Consider the following 19,285-nt stretch of genomic DNA (forward strand, 5'->3'; position numbering starts at 1 on the left):
AACAAAACTTGAGAAACATTCCGAGACAAGTCAGCACTAGTCAACTCAATACGACGCCCGATAGATGCCTATGCAAGACACGTCACTGAGTTCCCAGTTTCCCGTGTTATCTCCACGGCCCCTCCCGAGGCCCACCAAACCCTAGAAAGATCGACTGAGATCAATAAATTAGAACTAGATTAAAGAACAACCAACCCTCAAACCACCTCTATACAAGTTACTACCAAATTCTCACTTCAATTATTTAACGAAAATGCCCCCCACCACCCTGGCCATCTTCGACTTCGACGGCACGCTCTTCGACACCCATGAATCTATCTCGCAAACCATTAAACTGACCTTCGAGGCGCTCCTCCCCGCCCACGCGCCCCCGCAACCCGAAGTCCACCGCCTAATTGCCAGCGGCGCCGGCCTCTCCGACACCTTCCGCGCCCTGCACCCGGACCCCGCCACCTTCGCCCTCCACGAAACCGCCTGGATCGAGAAATACCGCGCCCTCTACGCAACCCACGGCCAGCTCCTCATCAAAGCCTTCCCCGGCGCCCACGCCCTCTTAACAGAGCTCCAGGCCCACACCGTGCCCATCGCCATCGTCAGTAACAAGGGCGTGGCGGCCGTGAAGACGGCGCTGGAGAGGAACGGCCTGGCCGGGTATGTGCCCGAGGACCTGATCATCGGGGACAAGACGCCCGGGGCGCAGCGGAAGCCGGATCCCGCTAGTTTTGTGGATGTGCTGGTGCCGATCTTGGAGGAGAAGTTTGGCGTAAAGGTGGCGGCGGACGGCGTGTTGGTGGTGGGGGATACGATGGCCGACATTCAGTTTGCGAGGAATATCGGGGGCAAGGTGTGTTGGTGTCGCTATGGGTATGGGGATAGGACAGCTTGTGAAGGGTTAGGGCCCGATTATGTGGTGGATTCTCTGGGGGAGGTGGTGGGCATTATCAAGGGTTGATTTGGGGTTTCTTGAATGTCTGTGGCATTTTGTATAGAACATCATGAGAATGGAGGCAAGAAAGCCAATATGCAGATAAAGAGTGTATCGTCCGGTATTCATCCAAATCCCATGCAAAACGCCCGCGCCATGCTTCGTCACATTGAGTATCATAAGAGTAGCGCTGCTACCGAAAGACGGACCTGGCTTTCACCGTTTCCCCACCACTTGCTTCTTGGCTTTATCGTAGTTCAGCACCTTCCGTCGCCGGTGGGTTTGCGCCAGCTTCCATCGGCAGTACAGAACCAAGGCATCTTTCAGCAGCACAAAGGCGCAGCCGCCAACCACACTTCGGCCCCATCGCGTCTGTAGAAGCCCCGGTCGGCTGCGTTCCAGCGCAGACGGCGCCGCGGTCCATGCTTTCGGGAGGACGTACTTGAGTAGCCCGCCCATCGAAGCGGATATGGCTGGAAATGCGAGAGCCCCGAGGATGATATCAGCGAGGTTGCTCGTTTCATGGATCAGGTCGTCTCGTCGGCCTAGTCCCATCTGGCCATTCTGATCCGCGCCCTGGCCTTGATCACCAGCCCCATTGTTGTCGCCCATTCCTACTTGTAATTCCAGATCAATTTCCATGAGGATATGGCCATTGCCATCATCCCGAGGCGGGTCGGCTTCCGGGTGTTCGGGAGGCGCATTGTCGTCGAACTCGTTGACATCCGATTGCCGAGGCTGCACTTCCGCGATCCACCGCCTTTCCAACTTGCCAAATATCCTTTCATAAATGGTGCTATAGAAACTTTTGACATATGGCAGAGCCGCAAACGTCATCGCGGCGCTAGGTGGCCACAGATCGAAATCGGGATCATGACCGGGATTATGTGTGGCGAAGAACAGTACTGGGATAGCTGGGAGCAGCCCTTCCGCATACCGAGTCCGCGAGAAGATCAACACCAGTGGGATGAGTGGCAGCCCCAGATTGAGACCGGAGTTCCATGATCCATCCGCGCTTTCTTCCAGAATTTGCCGGGCATCTTCCGGACCGAAAACAAAATACATAGAATATACGCCGTGTGCACAGCATCCAGCCCAGACAGTACCCGCAAGGGTGAACACCATCCCCGGAAGAACCAGCCGACCAGCAACCCGTTCCAACATCCGCACTGTGTCAACGATATAGCTGCGTGGGCGCGAGACGACAATCTCGGATTTACACTGGGGGCACATCATCTTGGCGTTACGGCCGTTTCGCTTTCGGGATCGGGGGTTTTCTAAGTCGGCAAGCCAATCCAGTAGGCAGGCTTCGTGCGCCGTCAAGGCACATGGACAGGGAGAGCGCCATTCTGTATTGAGGGGAGAGTCCTCGGTCTCGTCCGTGTAGCAAATCCAACATTTACGTGGTTCGTCATTCGATGTATCGACGGGGTTGGAACTCTGAATCGGAGATGCACCGGAGACGTTGCCTTCACTCAATGACGGCTTATTGAGAAAGACCGTCTCATTGTCCTCCATCGATTCCGTTGCTGAGGTAGATGTTTCGGGACTCGTTGTTCTTTCGTCCCTGGTGGAAGCGTTATCGGACGATCGCGGTCTGCCTGCGGAGGCCGAGTAGCCGGAGATTGACTCCATAGTTTAGTTGGTTAAGCAAAGCCGCACCCAGGAAGATGAGTCAAATGACGAGAAACGTTGATCGTATTACTGTAAAAAAACACCACTGTACATCCTGTGATGGAGTATCGCCTGAGTATCATCGAGTCATGGAGCGAAGATAGGGGAAAGAGTTTGCGGCGAGAGGATGGGGGAGGTTTCAGTCACCAGGCAGCTCTTCGTGAATGGAACTGCCACTAAGCCAGCTGCTAAGTGCTTCGGGTGCCAGCCGCGGCTTTGCAGAGGCGAAAACCGCCAGCCGAACGCTCGTCACGTGGGGCCTTGCGGGGCGCTGCAGTGCGGAATAACAGTTGACCCGGGCAGATCCATCCTTTCTCGGCCTAGTCCCATCACCTCACTTTCAACTCTCATTGCGTCCCAATCGGATGAGGAAATCATTGGTATGACCTGCAGCACGTTATAGTGAAACTCTTATAGTGACACGCAGGAGCTCAGGCCAAAGTCTATCTGACTCATGCGAGAGTTACCCGGGACTACAGTGTTACCCCTGAGTCTGGTTCCTACATCCACCAATGAGAAGTCTGACTTTGGCGTACAGTGAGAACTTCTTAGATCTCTGAACAGCGTGTATACCCTAGCCTTTCAATCTCGGGTTTCAAAGCTTCTATGTTGACATGATCACTTGAAGAGATCTGCAGGTACCTCATACCCAAGATATGCTTTCTATATTTGTATTATGCTACACATTACAGCAATATCCTAACCTATGTTCTGTTATACCTCAAACATGTTGGACTTGATACCGGATTCATCAAGATCTTCTGACCCCCTTGGCTCAAGACCATCAGTGTTGCCTTGACTATGTTACAATCCCTGGCATTACCGTGCCAATTAATTTTACACCTGAAGTTTTCGGGCTCGAACCGAGGCATTGACGGTCTGGATGCCCGTCACCTTGGGGTTTGCCTCTGCTTAGAACATGTGTCGAAGGGTTCGGCGGGTGCTGGGAGGCTTGCCGTCCTTGCTGTAGGTGACAAGGTGGAACAGGATGGCAGTCGCTCCATGGTGGTAAGAGTGGAGGAATGTCAAAGGATTTTCGTAAGAAACAAGAATATGGTATCGAGAAGCTCGAGGTATTTAGTTAAATATGTCAACTAACCAAGTCTCAGCGTCTGCGCTACGCACGATCGGCTTAGATGTTTCACCTACGTAGTATAGAACAACTAGGCGGTTCGTCCAGCCGCCGTCTCGATGAGATATGACGTAGAAAATGCCGTTTCGGAAGACGGTAGGAATGAGCTCCTTGATGTAAAGCGCGAGCAGGATAGAACTATTAACGGCGAGGTAGAAGTTGTGAATTAGAAACAGCAACCTCAATTGAAACGGTGCTCGGCTCGCATCACTTCACGACCTCCAAAGATAATGGTATAATAAATAGCCACAAAGATCTATGTCTCCTTGAGCGTTGACATCGGTGTTATCCCCACGACAAACTGGAACTCATCGGCAGGGTACCCTGGGACAAGTTCGAAGGCGTTGCTGAAGTGCGGCCATAGGTGCACGCCAAAAGGTCTATCGAAAGATGGAGTGGGACACGACGCTAGAGCCATGGCTTCAAGGAAGAGACAAATTTGAATGATGTTCGACACATGGAAGAGGTTCCCTTTGGTAAGACACACTCAAATCTGACACTTCCCTATTTTCCTCGCTTATTCTTGGCTTCACTTCAAAACAACAGCGATCTTTGTCTCATGTAATTCGAAAGTCTAATTCCTTTGCTGATCATAAGTTCCTCATACAATAAAGCGGTTTAGCAAGCCCTTCGAGAGTGTCAACAGGGGTCGTCATGTTGGGACAACCAACAAAGACCCTGGAGGGCAACGTTTCAAAAGACGCTTTATGTGTGTACTCAATCAATAATAGAGCTTATCTCAAGCAGGAAAGTTCGCATCTCCACGGCGATAAGAGAGTCTATCCGATAGACATGTCGCTTGTCGCAGTAGTGTTCCAGTAAAGCAATAACCCCTGGCTGCACTAAATCTAGGACGGAGCGGATCTGGGACGACCGTTTAGCAGCTTCTTCCTCGTGTAGGAACATACTGAAGTCCAGGGATACTGCATTTTCTCTCTGCCTGAGTCGGTATTTGGCCAGCTCGTCATGGAAGGTGTTTCCGGTTGTATAGTTGGACTGACCCGGAGAGCTAGCCACACTGGCAAAAGATGAGAGAATGACAAGGGAATCCAGCCCACTGAGAAGGTGATGGTGTAGGTCCCACATTCCGTTCACATATGACTTAAGACAGTCGATGGGTTGTACTCTCGAAAATGAAGTCCTATGAAATTATCTCAGCATTTTGCTCCTATTCAAGACAGCTATTTCACTCACTTTAAGCTCCATCGCCGCATGAATCGCCATTTGATAGGAGACATATTGACTTTGTAATAATCCAACCCTGCAACCAAAGTTTCTGCATCACAAACATCATACTGGGGACTGTCTACAGTGGCATAAGCTATTGGAGGATTCACGACACTCTGTGAGAGCAGAATCAGGTTCGAGCTCCTTTAGAAACGTACCATTCGGATATAACGCTCCCAGGCCGCCCGCGATCATAAATGTTTCATTCGAGTTGAATTGCCAACCCGACTTGGGCTTAACAATAGCCTTGACAAATGTATTAGAATTCAAACAGCAGAATACCTTACAGATGTGATTCTGAGACTAATTGGAAGAATCCAGTCCTCTCCCTTGGAGTGCAGTGTCCCAAGATTTCGAGCTCGGCCGAGCTCCAGAAAGAAGGTTCAAGCCCCACTACCTTAATCCACGCCAATGCAACCTTATCGGCCGTACCATCCTTACAGAGGAGGCATCAGTAATACTTCTTCTTCTCCCTTGAGCATCTTCTTCCTAATAGACTATATTCCGAGAGTCACTCGGTGGTTTTTCTTCTTTGATTTTTCTTTTTAGTTTTCCTAACCCAACATCTATGTTGTTCAATTTTGGGTTGTCAGAATATACTTTCTCCTATTTATCCTTTTAGCTGTCCTTGCTTAGTCGACCCTGGTGTGTCCAAGGATGGTAATATTCATACTTCTTTCTACTTAGGGCCCGACTTAGTATACTTTATTTTATGTCTTTATGTATATAGTACTATAATGCCCAGGGCGTACTATTCATGCTCTTGAAATAGTTCATGTCCCATTAACCTTCGTTTACAGCACGGCATACCTTACACCGACATGACCAGGATAGCTCTAGTATGCGCGGACTGAGCCGTTGACTGGAATTCAGATCCCATAAGGGAACTAGGAGTGTGTCATGAGCGTATGCTTTTATGGTCTAAGCTTCTGGGTATGAAAAGGTGGGCTTGTATCTTTGATACATTGGTTGGGGCCAAGGCTCATCGACTGTTTGTATGTTCGACTCCAACCGCATTATAGTGGATCCAATTGTGTCGCTATGGCTGATGTATTGAAATGGGTGTGGCAAAGATACCGAATTTATTCATGGTCAATTACAAAACAGGTCAAAATGACATCCTTTCCTATTATCCCTTAAAGTTTCCAACATAGGTAACATGATAAACATAAGGATTATATACAATATACAGCCGCCTGGAACCGAAGAAACTTTTTGGCGAATCATAAAAAGGATCAACAAGATGCCAATAAAGAAAAAATAAAGGGACTCGAGTTCAAGGGTAGAAGAAGCCCGGCCCACATCTCACCGGAAAGATTCCAGCAAGGCCTCGGAGTTGCGGAATTTATCGTGCAGTTTCCTCCCAATGAGTACGGCCGTCTGATGCTACTGGGAGCGCCAACAGGCACCCGCTAGCGTTTTTAGAACCCGCCAGAAAACGCCGTGGATATCGACAGATTAAGAAAAGGTCAATGGGCACTTTGCAATTACAGGATCGGTTGGTCACGTCGTTCCATCATTCATGTCAACTTAGACATTGACCTTCCGCTTCCTCATCAGGGCTTTCCTCTCCTGCTCCTTGGCTAAAACGCAGAGTTAGTACTACTTCACAAAAGTTCGGGAGGTTCAAGAAAACATACCTTCGTCATAAACAAGGAACTCGTGCAGGGCGCTGCCAGCGGGCACCATGGGAAGCACAGGCACCTTACGGTCAGTAATGACCTCGAGCAGAGCAGGGCCGTCGCTCTCAATCAGCCACTTCAGCTTCTCCTCCATATCAGCAGGGTTGACCAGCTTATCAGCAGCAACACCCATGGACTTAGCCAGAGGAACAAAGTCGGGGTTCTTCTGGTGGGTATGCGAATAACGATCCTCGTAGAAGAGGTTCTGCCATTGGGTCACCATACCCTGCTCCTCGTTGTTCAGCAGGAGGACCTTGACGCCGATGTTGAACTGGGCAGCAGTAGAAAGCTCGGTGAGGGTCATGTTGAAGGAGGCATCTCCATCAATGTCAACGACAAGGGCATCAGGGCAAGCAACCTTGGCGCCAATAGCCGCGGGAAGACCATAGCCCATAGTACCCAAACCACCGGAGGTGATCATACTACGGGGATGGCGCCAACGGAAGTGCTGGGCAGCCCACATCTGATGTTGACCGACACCGGTGGAGATCAGGGTACGGTCCTTCATGTGGGCGGTGAGGTCACTGAGCTTCTCAATCAAAGTCTGAGGCTTGATGGGACCTTCCGCGGCCTGCTTCTCGTACAGAGAGAAAGGGAAGCGAGCCTTCCAGTCATTGATCTGGGCGAACCACTCGGGGCGCTCCTCCACCTTGTTGACATGGGGAAGAAGATGGCTAATGTTCTCCGCACAGTCACCCTCGACGGCCTCGTTGGCCTGGACGACCTTGTTGATGTTCTTGGGCATGATCTCAAAGTGTACAATACCACCACGGTTCTCGGACGCAGCAAGCTTAGCCTGAGGGGCGAACTTGGTGATGTTACCGGTGACACGGTCATCGAAACGGGCACCAACCGCAATGATCAAATCAGCCTCCTGCATAGCCATGTTGGCGTAGGCCGATCCGTGCATTCCCAGCATATGCAGTGCCTTGGGGTCCAGCTCGTCGAAGCCACCCAGACCCTGCAGAGTCGTGGTGACCGGAATGCAGGCCTTGTCGGCCAATTCCTTCAAGAGCTTCGGGCCTTCGGGGTTAGCGAGAAGACCCTGTCCGACGTAAAGAACGGGCTTCTTGGCGACATTGACCAAACGAGCAACGCGGCCGATGGTGCTTTCGAGCTGCTTCATGCTCAGCTCACGGGCTGCAATGCTCGCCGCGCTCGGCAGAGAGGGAATGGTGCTGTTCATAGGGATAGGCTTGCGGAGGATACCGGCGGTGATATCTTTCGGAAGGTCGACCAGGACGGGACCAGGGCGACCACTGGTTGCGATTTCAAAGGCCTCGTGGATGCGGCGAGGAAGCTCGGCGACAGACTTCACCATAACGTTCCACTTCGTGCAGGCTCTCGAGATACCGATCACGTCGGCTTCCTGGAAAGAGTCGGTACCAATCGCGCTGGTCGGGACCTGACCGCAGAAAACAACCATGGGCGTGCCGTCCGAGAGGGCATCCTGCATGGGAGTAATGACATTAGTGGCACCGGGGCCAGAAGTGACGAGGACAACACCAGGCTCTCCTGAAGCCCGGGCATAGCCTTCAGCCATGTGTCCAGCACCCTGCTCATGGCGAGGGAGAATGAAGTCGAAGTGCTTGGAGTTGTAGATAGCATCGAACACGGGAAGAATGGCACCACCGGGGTAGCCAACTATGCATCGGTCAGTCTATTTATGCTCTATGGTCCATGTCGCCCAGAACGTGAGGTGACTCACAGACGTGCTTGACGCCCAGACGGAGCATCATCTCATGGAAAATTTCTCCACCGCTGAGTCCCACGAAACTGTGACAAAGCGCGTTAGACTATGTGTGATTCAACCAGAAGAGCTCCACGGAGTCCACGTACGAATCATCCAATTCAGGCACATTTCGGTTCTGCAACGGCGATACTTCACTGCGAGGAGGTTCCAGGTTGAAGGCGGGGCTTGGGGCGGGACGAGACTTTCTATACCGGTGCACATTATGATTAACAAGGCCCAATTGGTTCCTGAGGTCTCTGAGCAAACCGAGAGACTCACGTAGTAGTAGCTGTAGCAGTGCTCTGGGATCGTTTCTGAGCAGAAAAGCGGTGGGGCGAGACGGCCGCGGCCACCGAGGAAGACGTAAAACACCTTCTTCCAGAGGTCATATACCTCTGGTAGTGCATGGCGCGCATGGCGCTTTTGGATGGTCTTAGAGGCATCATCTTTGCGGCGGATGACTGCCAGGCCAAACAGAAAAAATAAATGGGTTTAGAAAATGGGAAGGGGGAAAGAGACCACGGACCTGGTGTGAGTAAGAGGTCCTTAAGACCAGGCGGAAGAAGACTCAGACTCAGTGTCTGGTGTGGCTAATCCATCCCTGGTTAGCGCCATTCAGTCTCGAATAATTCCGCCCCCTTGATTGGCTCAATTCGCCTGCTAGCTCCGATCATCGGCGCCCATTCGAAGGTCTGCCGTCACCTGATTGGTGATATGGGGCCTCAGGCAAGAGGAAAAAAAGAGGATCCTCGGTCACTCGAAATGGCACTAGCCACGGAGTAGGGCCCTAACTCCGTACGTTGGATCTGGGGAAAGCAAACGGGAAATTCAGAGAGCTTCAAGGTAAAACAAACATATAAGCAAGAATGACCACCATTGATTTCATGATGACGGCGGATGCAATCATGATCTTGACTTGTTACTTGGGACAAACCTGCGAGAAATCTCTCTTATTGCAGGTCTTGCATGAGCAGTCGCAGATTTCCCTACCACTCACAAGCCTGGCCGATTCCGGAGATGCACATGCAACCATGTTCGTGTGAATCATCCGAAATAGATTCCCTGAGGTAACAACAACCATAACCCTAATGGACCAACGATGACTCAATTTGATATTCATATATTTGATCACTTTCTCCTTGGACCTGATCAGAATAGACAAGCCAATAACGCAAGTAATAATATTTTTTTTTTCTTTTTTTTAAAAAGAAAAGGGCAAAAAGAAGAGTAGATATATATGCAGGAACTACTACATCGCCACACAGGAATTTGAAACCAGACTACTCGGTACAGTTGTACTACAGCTTTCTAGTCTATGTTTAGTGTCTACAATGTCAGTCTGCATAGAAACGATTCAAGCTTTCTTTGTATATAGCTTACAATTTCTCTTCTCTCCAGATCCGAATTTTCATTATCGTTTTTGGAATAGGCTAATAGCAGGCCAATTGCCAAGAAAGGGATCTATTTTATAACGTTACATTTATTTATAATATCCACAAAACCCACCCTTTCCGTTCGTCGATGGAGTAAAGTGAAGTGACGTACCTGGCCTGACCCGTCGTTTGTATATACTCCGCAACGATTTTCTCCAGAATACTGGTCGTCAGCTTGAGCAGGCTTTTCGTTGATTAAAGAGCTTGTGGTGGAATTATTTCATTATCTATATATTCAATAATTTCCTAAATAATAGACGTTTTATACCTCATCAAATTGGACTCCAGGTAAAAATAGCTGGTCGATGGACTCAACTACCAACTGTAACAGGTTGGATGTCATACATCTACTTTATCCTGACATTGGCTCTTATTAACTATATTCCCTCAACTGAGGGTCCTAAGAAAATATAAGAAATAAAATAGTAAAAATAAGTAAGCTATATCTTATAAAGATAAGTAGTATTGGCTGGAGTAGACAGAGGCGGTTGAATTACTACACTGTACTAATACACTAGGTGTATAGTGCATAGCTATTGTAATATGTTACTATTTGTACTAGTGTGGATAGCGTTCTGAACTTGTGCAGCTGATCTTCCTTCCCCACTCATTTCCCTTCCATTCAGGCAATTTAATCATATTTCGATATTACCTCTGTCGACTCCGGCTCTGTTCACGATGTGGAAACCAGTAGCTGTCCCCTTTCAGAACTTCCAGCCTCTGCCTAATCTACCTACAACAGATGAAATCCGCGCTTGCACCAATGTTCTGTGGGAGACCCAGGCCTCCAAGATTGTGGCGGTGAACCACGATATTGTTGTAAAATATGGGGGTTGTATAAGCGTCGCGGAAGGCCAGGCTTTGGTTTACCTTGAACGACACGCCCCAGAAGTTCCGGCCCCTCGACTGTACGCCATGTACTATGATTCCAAACAACTTTTCTTGATCATGCAACGCATTCCCGGGGTACAGCTGAAGTCCATTTGGCCATCTTTGGAGCCCTCTGAGAAGGATGATATTGTCGCAAAACTCCAAGTAGTATTCGACACAATGCGAAAGGTCGAGTGTCCATGGCCCGACTTTTTCGGAGGCCTGGGCGGGGGTGCTGTATATCACTACCTATTCTATAGCCAACATGGCGATCAGGAATTTCTGGGCCCTTTCTCCGGCGAACCTGCCTTTGTTGCGGGCCTTGTCGGGAACTATAGAGCCTTGGTCGAACGCAATAAACACCCAGACTACAAGGCTCGCTTTTACGAAAAATACCTCCCTCGCGTCCTTCAAGGTCACCGGCCCACATTGACGCATGGAGACGCTCAGCAGAAGAACATCATGGTCGTGGAGAATACAAGTCGCCAAAACGATCAAGGTGGGCGATCATTTGATGTCGTACTAGTCGATTGGGAGAATTCCGGTTGGTTTCCTGACTTCTGGGAATACTTTTGTGCATCTTGGCCCCTTACTTTTGATTGGAGTGAAGATTGGTCCTGGCGACTCCAGGAGTGTGTTCAAGTATGGCCCGCCGAGATGGCCATGATGCAACTGATTGACAGGGATCTAGGTATGTGAAGTACGGTGATGTGTTTAGAAGGGAATGGATGTAATTTTTTGACTATAAAGAAGACCAATAAAACAAAACAAACGATCGGTTATCCTGAGTCTAAACATCCTATTATGTAGTTTATAACACTACTAATTGCTTCATAACCAACGCCATAGTCAACGATCTCTTGGCACGGATTATCTACAATCCCGCCACCTAGGTAGCTGTACAACGTATACTACTCACAATCCTCTTCATTTATTTTATCTCATATGAAACTGCGATGATGCCTTCCACAGCAATGTGGAGCTGCGATATCGCAAATTGCGACCAACCTTCCGTACGTATATACGGCGAGTGTATTATCTGTGATCGCCATCTTTGCGCTACCCATCTTGACCAAGATTACCATAAGTGTCCTAAATGGGAGGTAAGCTACATAAGCATATCAGAGAACTGATCACTAATAAAGTCCTCTTAAGGACGAGGAATTGTATGATTCTGCTGCCCAGGAGGCGGAACGAAAGGAAATCACGAGTCTTTTGAACAAAATCAACGTCGATGCACTTCTTTCACGGGCTAGCCACCTACGAGAGGGTTTACACTGTTTCCTGTCTAGGGATCTTCAATATGATCGGTCGACACGGTCTTCAGTTATGGGTGGAATGAATTATCATATCGAAATTCAGTTCCAGGATGGAGTTGCCTGGCTTGCACGTATTCGAAGATCCAATGCCACATCTCCACCATTGGACTTGCAAAGATACATTATGTGTAGCGAGGTCGCCACCCTTCAGTTTCTGAGCAAAACAAATGTTCCTGTTCCGAAGGTTTTCGATTACAATCTTGATGGAGGCTCGGTTGGCGTGGGATATATTCTACTAGAGAAAATGACTGGAAAGTCTCTGCGTTGGTCTCTTGCGTCCGGTGAACAGAGGAAAAGAGTCATGAGTCAGTTAGCAGACATTTATGTTGAACTACAGACGCATCCTTTCAAACAGATGGGCTCGTTGGACCAACCAGGAACTAACCATATCGGGCCTTTCGCACGAGAGTCATTGACGGACTATCTTCACTCGCGTATGCGACCCATTGGGCCCTTTGCCTCTCCCAATGATTTCCTGCTCGCGTGCATCCAATTGACACTCGATCTAATTATAAGGGGGGAGTGTTATGCTACGCGAGCAATTGACGCTTTTTTGATCCATCGGTTTCTCCTGGACTCTGTTCCAACCATCTTCTCCCGTTATGTCTTTGATGACGGATGCTTCTACTTAAAGCATGCAGACGATAAAGGGGACCACATTCTTGTTGACGATGATTACAATATCACCGGAATTGTCGACTGGGAATGGGCACATACAGATTCTAAATCTGTCGCCTTCAACTCCCCGGTTCTACTGCTCCCTGTTGCTGATTTTTATAGGGGAGTGAATGAACCTGGTACAGATGAACATGATTTCGCGCAATTACTGGAAGATAAAGGGCATCACGAACTTGCAGAGATAGTAAGGAATGGACGGATTATTCATCTTTTCAACTTTTGTTGTGGATACGATCTCGCTGATTGGGATGGTTTCGTCGGCCTTTTTCAAGGTCTACGAAGGGCCTTGAACGCTGATGGTGATTTGGAATGGGAAGCTTGGAAAAAGAAAGCCATGAATGATTACAAGAATGACAGTCAGCTGAATGAGCTGCTAATCCGACAAGCCAAGCGAGGTACTTGAACTGTTTAATTATTAGAACTGTTCAAGTTACTCTTAGATCATATAATTCATCTACTGCGCAACATGTCTTTCCAGCCCAACAGAAGAGGGGCTGGAAGTCCCTCGTGTATCGCTCGGATTCGCTCCAGTACAATCCGCCGTCAGTTGGCAGTACTAGTATTTATTATTTAACAGTCAACACTTGCATTTAGATTTGATGAGACTGACACATGGTGAACTGCGGATGCCTGAGTTCTACCAAGGGTAGATTCAACCCGAATGGGGTTCGACCTTGAATTATGTTATAGAATAGGTATCATATCGTTTGAGACAACACTCTTTTTGGCCGTCAATTTGCCAGCCTTATGCCACTCACCCAGACCCTTACGTCCACGTACCCCCGAGTCCCAAGGGACACCAACCTCATTCGTCCGCAGCGTACTATGTCTTCACTACTTTTTAAAGCCTTGTCTATATTGACTTCGGCAAGTAAATTACTCATCTCTTGGTGACCATGTACCTTAGACGAATTATTCAGTCTGTTCCCTGCAAACCCTCCCCATTTCCGGCCAAGTTACTCCCTGCAGCAGATCTGATTGAAGAGCACACACCTCATTATAAGCCTCAGCACTTTTATCCTGTACGTCTTTATGAGATCCTCAACAACCGATACCAAATTGCCGCTAAAATAGGCTGGGGAACAAGTTCGACAGTATGGCTAGCACGCGATCTCCACCAGTATGTGAAGATCGTCTGATAATATATTCAACCCTTGTCTCACTATGCCATAGGTGGCGATGGCTTCCGCCTCGATATGTGGCCATCAAGGTCAACGCAAGCAATTATGCCTCTCAAGAGTCCGCGGAGAAGGAGGTACGCATTACTGAGCATACAACCAAAGCAAATCCCCAGCATCCAGGCCGCAACTTTGTCGCCGCCTTGTTAGACTCGTTTCGTGTCGCTAGCCCTGGCGGCACTCATATTTGCATGGTCTTCGATGTGCTTTGTGAACCCCTACGGATGTTGAAGCGTCGTTTCGAAGGAAACACCATCCCTCTCGGTGTCTTGAAACCGGTGTCTAAACTTGTATTAGAAGGACTACGGTACCTTCACACCGAATGCCACGTTATTCACACAGGTAACTAGTCATTCAACCGACGCACTCCTAGGATCGGTCCCAGCTAATGGACAAACAAGATCTGAAGTCCGATAACATCTTACTGGCCCTACGCAACCCGTCTATTCTGGACTCGGTCGCACAAGATGAGATGAACAATCCCTCTCCACGGAAACAACTAGACGATCGGGATATATACTTATCCCGAAACTACTGGGGACTGACACCCAACGAACTGGGTAGATCGGTAATAACTGACTTTGGGCTTGCCGTGCGCGGCGACGGCCCCCCGAACAGCCACCCCATCCAGCCAGAGGGATACCGGGCCCCGGAAGTGTGTCTTGGGGGCGATTGGAGCTACAGTGCTGACATTTGCAACTTGGGAGTTATGGTAAATGACCTCGTTATCATATTCATAGATCACCACTAATAGTCTATCAGCTTTGGGACCTGTTCTATGGCCGCGGTCCCTTCGACACACCACCGGACTTCCCCGGCTCAGGCTCTGCAGACGCAGCCCACCTGGGTCAGATCATTTCTCTCCTGGGGCCCCCTCCACCTGATCTTCTCGGCCGGGGTAAAGAGACTTCTCGGTATTTTGACGCTCAAGGTATGCTAGCCGTGTCCTAACTAGACGCAGCTGACTGGTTTTATAGGACAATTCAAACTCCCCGAGCTTGTTGGAAAAAAGGACCTGGTGTCCATGGCTAAAGAAATTGAGGATGGCGACGGAATGCCCGAGTTTGTAGACCTTATTTCTAGAATGCTGCGCTGGAGGCCCGAGGACCAGATCACGGCGGAGGACCTGCTTTCCCATCCATGGCTTCCATGACTTGTATTATTATATAGTATCTTTATAGCGATTTCCTTTAAAGATTATCGATATCTCTTTTAGTATTAGCGGCAAGGCCTGAGATGAGTGTAACAGGGAATGGATAATACATCGTTCATTATTATGAAATCTGCTAGACATACACCTTCAATGTCTACTCCCCTCCATCCGTAAACGCCAGAAAAGCACGCCAGAATTCATTCTGAATAAAATCTAGAACGAACACATTAAGAGTTGATGCGTGTACCTGGTGCCCTTTCCTGGGAGCCCATTTGCACTTTCTTACCTCCACAGATATTGACAGGTGTAATCGGCCTATGCTTCTTCCTAGGACTCCCCAGTTCGACACGTACGTCATTCTCATACCTGCTCTTTATTAGTAGGTCACATCGCTCATCAATTAACTCATCCTCAAGAATAGCATATCGTGCATATTTATCAATTGGAGGCCGTAGGGGGTGCGGCGCCATCGTCCAATACGACTCCGTGAAAAGCTGACGAGTCCAGTTCTCATTCACTTTCATCATATCAAAATTCCATGCACTGTTTTCGATGCACAGACCTCGAATAGTCAGTAGAAGATTCTCGACTTGACAGACTGGATAAACTCGACCGCCGAATGCACGAGTTTCCCAAGCAGTGCCGGCCTTGCGGCAGGTTATACCAGGGGGGGTTTCAAATGGCTCGTTATTAGAACGTAATTGACCAGCTCGGCTGCTACGGAACTCCAATACATGGGCTAGTCCATGCCCCAGTAAGACTGCCAGAAAGACCAGACCCGCTAGTTTCTGACTGTGGGTTGAAGTCGAATCCTTCAAGAGTCGAATGATGTTGTAGTCAAAGGTTATCAGATCTGACATCGTGTTAGGGCGCAGTGTTGTTTCTGCAAATGGGGATGAGATTGGGTGTATGGCAGGGCCAAAGTCGATGTCAGGAATGGCGTTTTTGATGCATCTGAGAATCTCATCCTTGGATACTTCTAGCTCCTCAGCAGCATCGAGTCTTACACCTGGGAGGTCTGGGTGTCGGCGCTGAACGAAAATGCTAGAAGATTCCCAGCGCTGAATTATGATTCGTGATATGAGGAGAAGCGCTGGTTGGATTAGTGTATAGGCGTTGCGCGCGGCAGGTGTATTTCTTTCGCGAAATATTGGGAATTTCGAGCTTGGGAATAGATTCTCATTTTGTAGGTCGCAGAAGCTGGATGGGTAGTTTTCGTAATTCTCCATGATGAAGTCTCCTTCAGCGAAGCCACAGGGGTTGCCTGTATTCTTAGTAGTCATGGTGTGGGTTTGCAAGCTGTGACTTTTACAATAGCAGCTTGCTTGTGCTTATAATGGTGTTGTGTAAGTCTCATAGGTAGAAGTGGTAGGGTAGAAATATTGTAGGCAGAAGTGGTAGGTGCCCAGACCACGGTAACGTAAGTATGATGATGATGATTTTCACTCAACTCCCTCAGATGTGTTACGATATTAACCAAATTGACGAGAGGGGAATGTCCAATCTGAAGGGTTTACTTCTTCCTGGATGCCCCGGAAAGATGGACGTACGTCGTTCTCTATATGAAATATAGTACTACAGTCTACTCAACAATTTGCGTCTATAAATTATAACATTGTTATATATTAATCTTTCTTTCTATGTTTCTTTTGGCTAGAACAAAAGGGGTATATTTCCTGGAAACAGAAGAGGTGTGATGTGGGGTGGTGCGTCCCGATTGAAAATTGAATAGCCTGTTTACCTGGGTAGACGCGAAAGAACGTCGGTTAATTTCATTAGACTCGGTACAGTCGGCTCAACGCGATAATCTACAGAGGCATTAAGCCGGGGATTCAGACCGTATGGGTGCGAACATCGTGTTACCGTTGGGAAGGAGCGAATGTGAAAGCACCGTATACAGTAGAGTACGAAAAAGCAAAGAGGAAAGCTTGTTTAGAAGACCACGAAGGTGCGGTCGGCTATAAAAAGACCAAGTGTCGGGGGGTAATAATGCGGCAGGCCGAGAGAGACTCGGGAGAAATGTGGGGTTCGGTTGAAAAAGCTGGAGACTCGGAGTGCCGGTGAGCCGTAAGCGCTGATTTCATGGGCTTCTCCAGGCACGGGATCGCGTGGGCAGCGTCATTAGGACATGAACGGATGCCCCGTTTATCCCGGGCGGCCAATCATCCGGTGCTGGAGTCGCAGGGCTCTTGTTCTCCATTGCGGGGCATTTCCTCCTCCCTCCAATTTTCCACCCCTCTCATGACCGTATTTTTTTTCTCTCTTATACTAGTAATACATTGTTTTAATTAAATACCCCTCCTCCCCTCGTCTTTTTTCTGTCTTGCTTCTTGATCCTGTCGTTCTTTTCCCTTCCCACTCAACTCGACCACACATTCCCCCGCCATGGCAACAACCCCGCAAGAGCTCGTCCCCCAGACGGAGAACATCGCTGAGGTCTATGCCACAGACGATGCCTCGGTCACCTCCGTTGCTCCAGAGCACCAGGCCCGTTTCAACGGTCTGATCTCCAAATTCAACCAACTGTACAACCACCGCCCCGACTTTGTCTCGCGCAGTCCTGGCCGTGTCAACATTATCGGCGAGCACATTGACTACAACCTGTACGATGTCCTTCCGACGGCTGTCAGCGTCGACGTCATCATGGCCGTGAAGGTGGTGCCCTCCACCGGAGAGCCATTTGTGAAGATCGCCAACGTCCAGCCCGAGAAATTCCCCTCTCGCGAATTCACAGTCCCCCGCGACACGGATATTGAGATCGATCCGAAGCAGCACGAATGGGTCAACTACTTCCGCGCGGGACTCTTGGGCGCCTTGAAGTTCTTGCGCAAAACCAAGCAAGATGGCTCCTTTGTGCCTGCCAGCGTAGAAGTGCTCGTGGATGGTAATGTGCCCCCGGGCGGTGGAATCTCCAGCAGCGCGGCGTTCGTGTGCTCGAGCGCGCTGGCCGTCATGAAAGCGAACAACCACAACGTCTCCAAGCAAGACCTGCTTGACCTGGCCGTGGTCTCGGAGCGTGCCGTGGGCGTGTACTCTGGCGGGTAAGTACCGAGAACCCCCTCCGATCATTCACTCTTCTCACACTTCATAGCATGGACCAAGCCGCCTCCATCTTCTCCCGTCGCGGATACCTGCTCTACACCCAATTCTTCCCCAACTTCTCCGTCCAGCACGTCCCCATCCCCAAGGCCACCGAAGAGATCACCTTCCTCATGGCCCAGAGCTTCGTCACCTCCAACAAAGCCGAGACCGCGCCCCGCCACTACAACCTGCGCGTCGCCGAATGCACCCTCGCCTCCGTGGTCCTAGCCGCCCAGCACGGCCTGACCCTGCCCAAGGACAACAGCTCGCTGGGCTACAGTCTGCGGAACTTCCACGAAGAGCTCATGCGCAAGGAAGGCCGCCTCGGCGACCCGCTCGAGTACCAGATCGACTCCGTCATCCAGACCACCATGGAGCTGCTCAGCCAGGAACAAGGCTACACACGCGAGGAGATCGCCCAGCTGCTCGGCATCACGGTCGCAGACCTCGAAGCCAAATACCTCTCTTCCTTCCCCGTGCAGGCCGAGCGCTTCCTCCTGCGCCAGCGCGCCCTCCACTGCTACACCGAGGCCCGTCGCGTGCTCGACTTCAAGGCCTGCCTCGCCAAGGCGGCCACCCTCGACGACAGGCGCATCCAGTACCTCGGACAGCTGCTGAACGAGTCCCAGGCCTCCTGCCGCACCCAGTATGAGTGCAGCGCGCCCGAGGTCGACGATATCTGTGCGATTGCCCGGCGCGCGGGTACCTGGGGTAGCCGTCTGACCGGTGCGGGATGGGGTGGCTGCACTGTGCATATGCTGCCGCAGTCGAAGGTCGACGCGGTGATCAAGGCTCTCAAGGAGGAGTACTACCTGAAGAAGTTCCCGGATATCACCGACGAGAAGCTGGCCCAGGCGATGGTTATTAGCAAGCCTTCCAACGGCTCCTTTGTGTATGTCCTGTCCTCTCTTTACGTTGTGAACGATGTGCATCTTGCTAACTTGCGCTTCGAATAGGGTTACGGGCGAGGCCATTGCTCAAGTCAATGTCTAAAACTAACTTAAGGGAAAATAATTTAAAAAAGAAAGAAAAAGGGAACGGGATGGATGAAGTTGAACTTGGAATTAAATATTGTATATAGTCTCCAATCCGTTACTGAAATTGTATTGGCGCTAGCGTCAGATATGCAGACATGACCAGCAGGCTTAAGGCCATGTAGACTGTTACCCTGAGAAGCCTGACTTTCCCCTTGTCGTGAGAG

The 19,285-nt window shown here is 49.7% G+C and overlaps 7 protein-coding genes across 7 annotated transcripts; 3 read left to right on the forward strand and 4 right to left on the reverse strand.

The window, feature by feature from the left end:
• Positions 1 to 253: 253 nt before the first annotated feature.
• On the forward strand, positions 254 to 952 carry ANOM_007086 (HAD family hydrolase; the record flags this gene model as incomplete). Its single annotated transcript, XM_015552342.1, has 1 exon — positions 254 to 952. One exon carries the CDS (start codon positions 254 to 256, stop codon positions 950 to 952), a length of 699 nt encoding a protein of 232 aa, XP_015406036.1.
• Positions 953 to 1,141: 189 nt separating this feature from the next.
• Positions 1,142 to 2,560, reverse strand: ANOM_007087 (RING finger domain protein; the record flags this gene model as incomplete). The annotated part of the gene is made up of 1 exon (XM_015552343.1): positions 1,142 to 2,560. One exon carries the CDS (start codon positions 2,558 to 2,560, stop codon positions 1,142 to 1,144), a length of 1,419 nt encoding a protein of 472 aa, XP_015406037.1.
• A 1,888-nt stretch (positions 2,561 to 4,448) lies between these two features.
• ANOM_007088 (uncharacterized protein) lies at positions 4,449 to 4,969 on the reverse strand (the record flags this gene model as incomplete). Its single annotated transcript, XM_015552344.1, has 2 exons — positions 4,449 to 4,872; positions 4,926 to 4,969. The coding sequence occupies 2 exons, from the start codon at positions 4,967 to 4,969 to the stop codon at positions 4,449 to 4,451; spliced, it is 468 nt and encodes a 155-aa protein (XP_015406034.1).
• A 1,519-nt stretch (positions 4,970 to 6,488) lies between these two features.
• ANOM_007089 (acetolactate synthase catalytic subunit) lies at positions 6,489 to 8,818 on the reverse strand (the record flags this gene model as incomplete). The annotated part of the gene is made up of 5 exons (XM_015552345.1): positions 6,489 to 6,541; positions 6,599 to 8,284; positions 8,349 to 8,416; positions 8,480 to 8,578; positions 8,652 to 8,818. The coding sequence occupies 5 exons, from the start codon at positions 8,816 to 8,818 to the stop codon at positions 6,489 to 6,491; spliced, it is 2,073 nt and encodes a 690-aa protein (XP_015406035.1).
• A 1,665-nt stretch (positions 8,819 to 10,483) lies between these two features.
• Positions 10,484 to 15,003, forward strand: ANOM_007090 (uncharacterized protein; the record flags this gene model as incomplete). The annotated part of the gene is made up of 8 exons (XM_015552346.1): positions 10,484 to 11,366; positions 11,648 to 11,778; positions 11,831 to 13,067; positions 13,645 to 13,792; positions 13,846 to 14,192; positions 14,252 to 14,562; positions 14,613 to 14,781; positions 14,828 to 15,003. The coding sequence occupies 8 exons, from the start codon at positions 10,484 to 10,486 to the stop codon at positions 15,001 to 15,003; spliced, it is 3,402 nt and encodes a 1,133-aa protein (XP_015406045.1).
• Positions 15,004 to 15,230: 227 nt separating this feature from the next.
• ANOM_007091 (uncharacterized protein) lies at positions 15,231 to 16,286 on the reverse strand (the record flags this gene model as incomplete). The annotated part of the gene is made up of 1 exon (XM_015552347.1): positions 15,231 to 16,286. The coding sequence occupies one exon, from the start codon at positions 16,284 to 16,286 to the stop codon at positions 15,231 to 15,233; it is 1,056 nt and encodes a 351-aa protein (XP_015406044.1).
• Positions 16,287 to 17,388: 1,102 nt separating this feature from the next.
• Positions 17,389 to 19,077, forward strand: ANOM_007092 (galactokinase galE; the record flags this gene model as incomplete). The annotated part of the gene is made up of 3 exons (XM_015552348.1): positions 17,389 to 18,044; positions 18,095 to 18,976; positions 19,041 to 19,077. The coding sequence occupies 3 exons, from the start codon at positions 17,389 to 17,391 to the stop codon at positions 19,075 to 19,077; spliced, it is 1,575 nt and encodes a 524-aa protein (XP_015406047.1).
• Positions 19,078 to 19,285: the final 208 nt, after the last annotated feature.

This window comes from Aspergillus nomiae, assembly GCF_001204775.2.
Source record: "Aspergillus nomiae NRRL 13137 chromosome Unknown contig00172, whole genome shotgun sequence".
NCBI lineage: Eukaryota > Fungi > Ascomycota > Eurotiomycetes > Eurotiales > Aspergillaceae > Aspergillus > Aspergillus nomiae.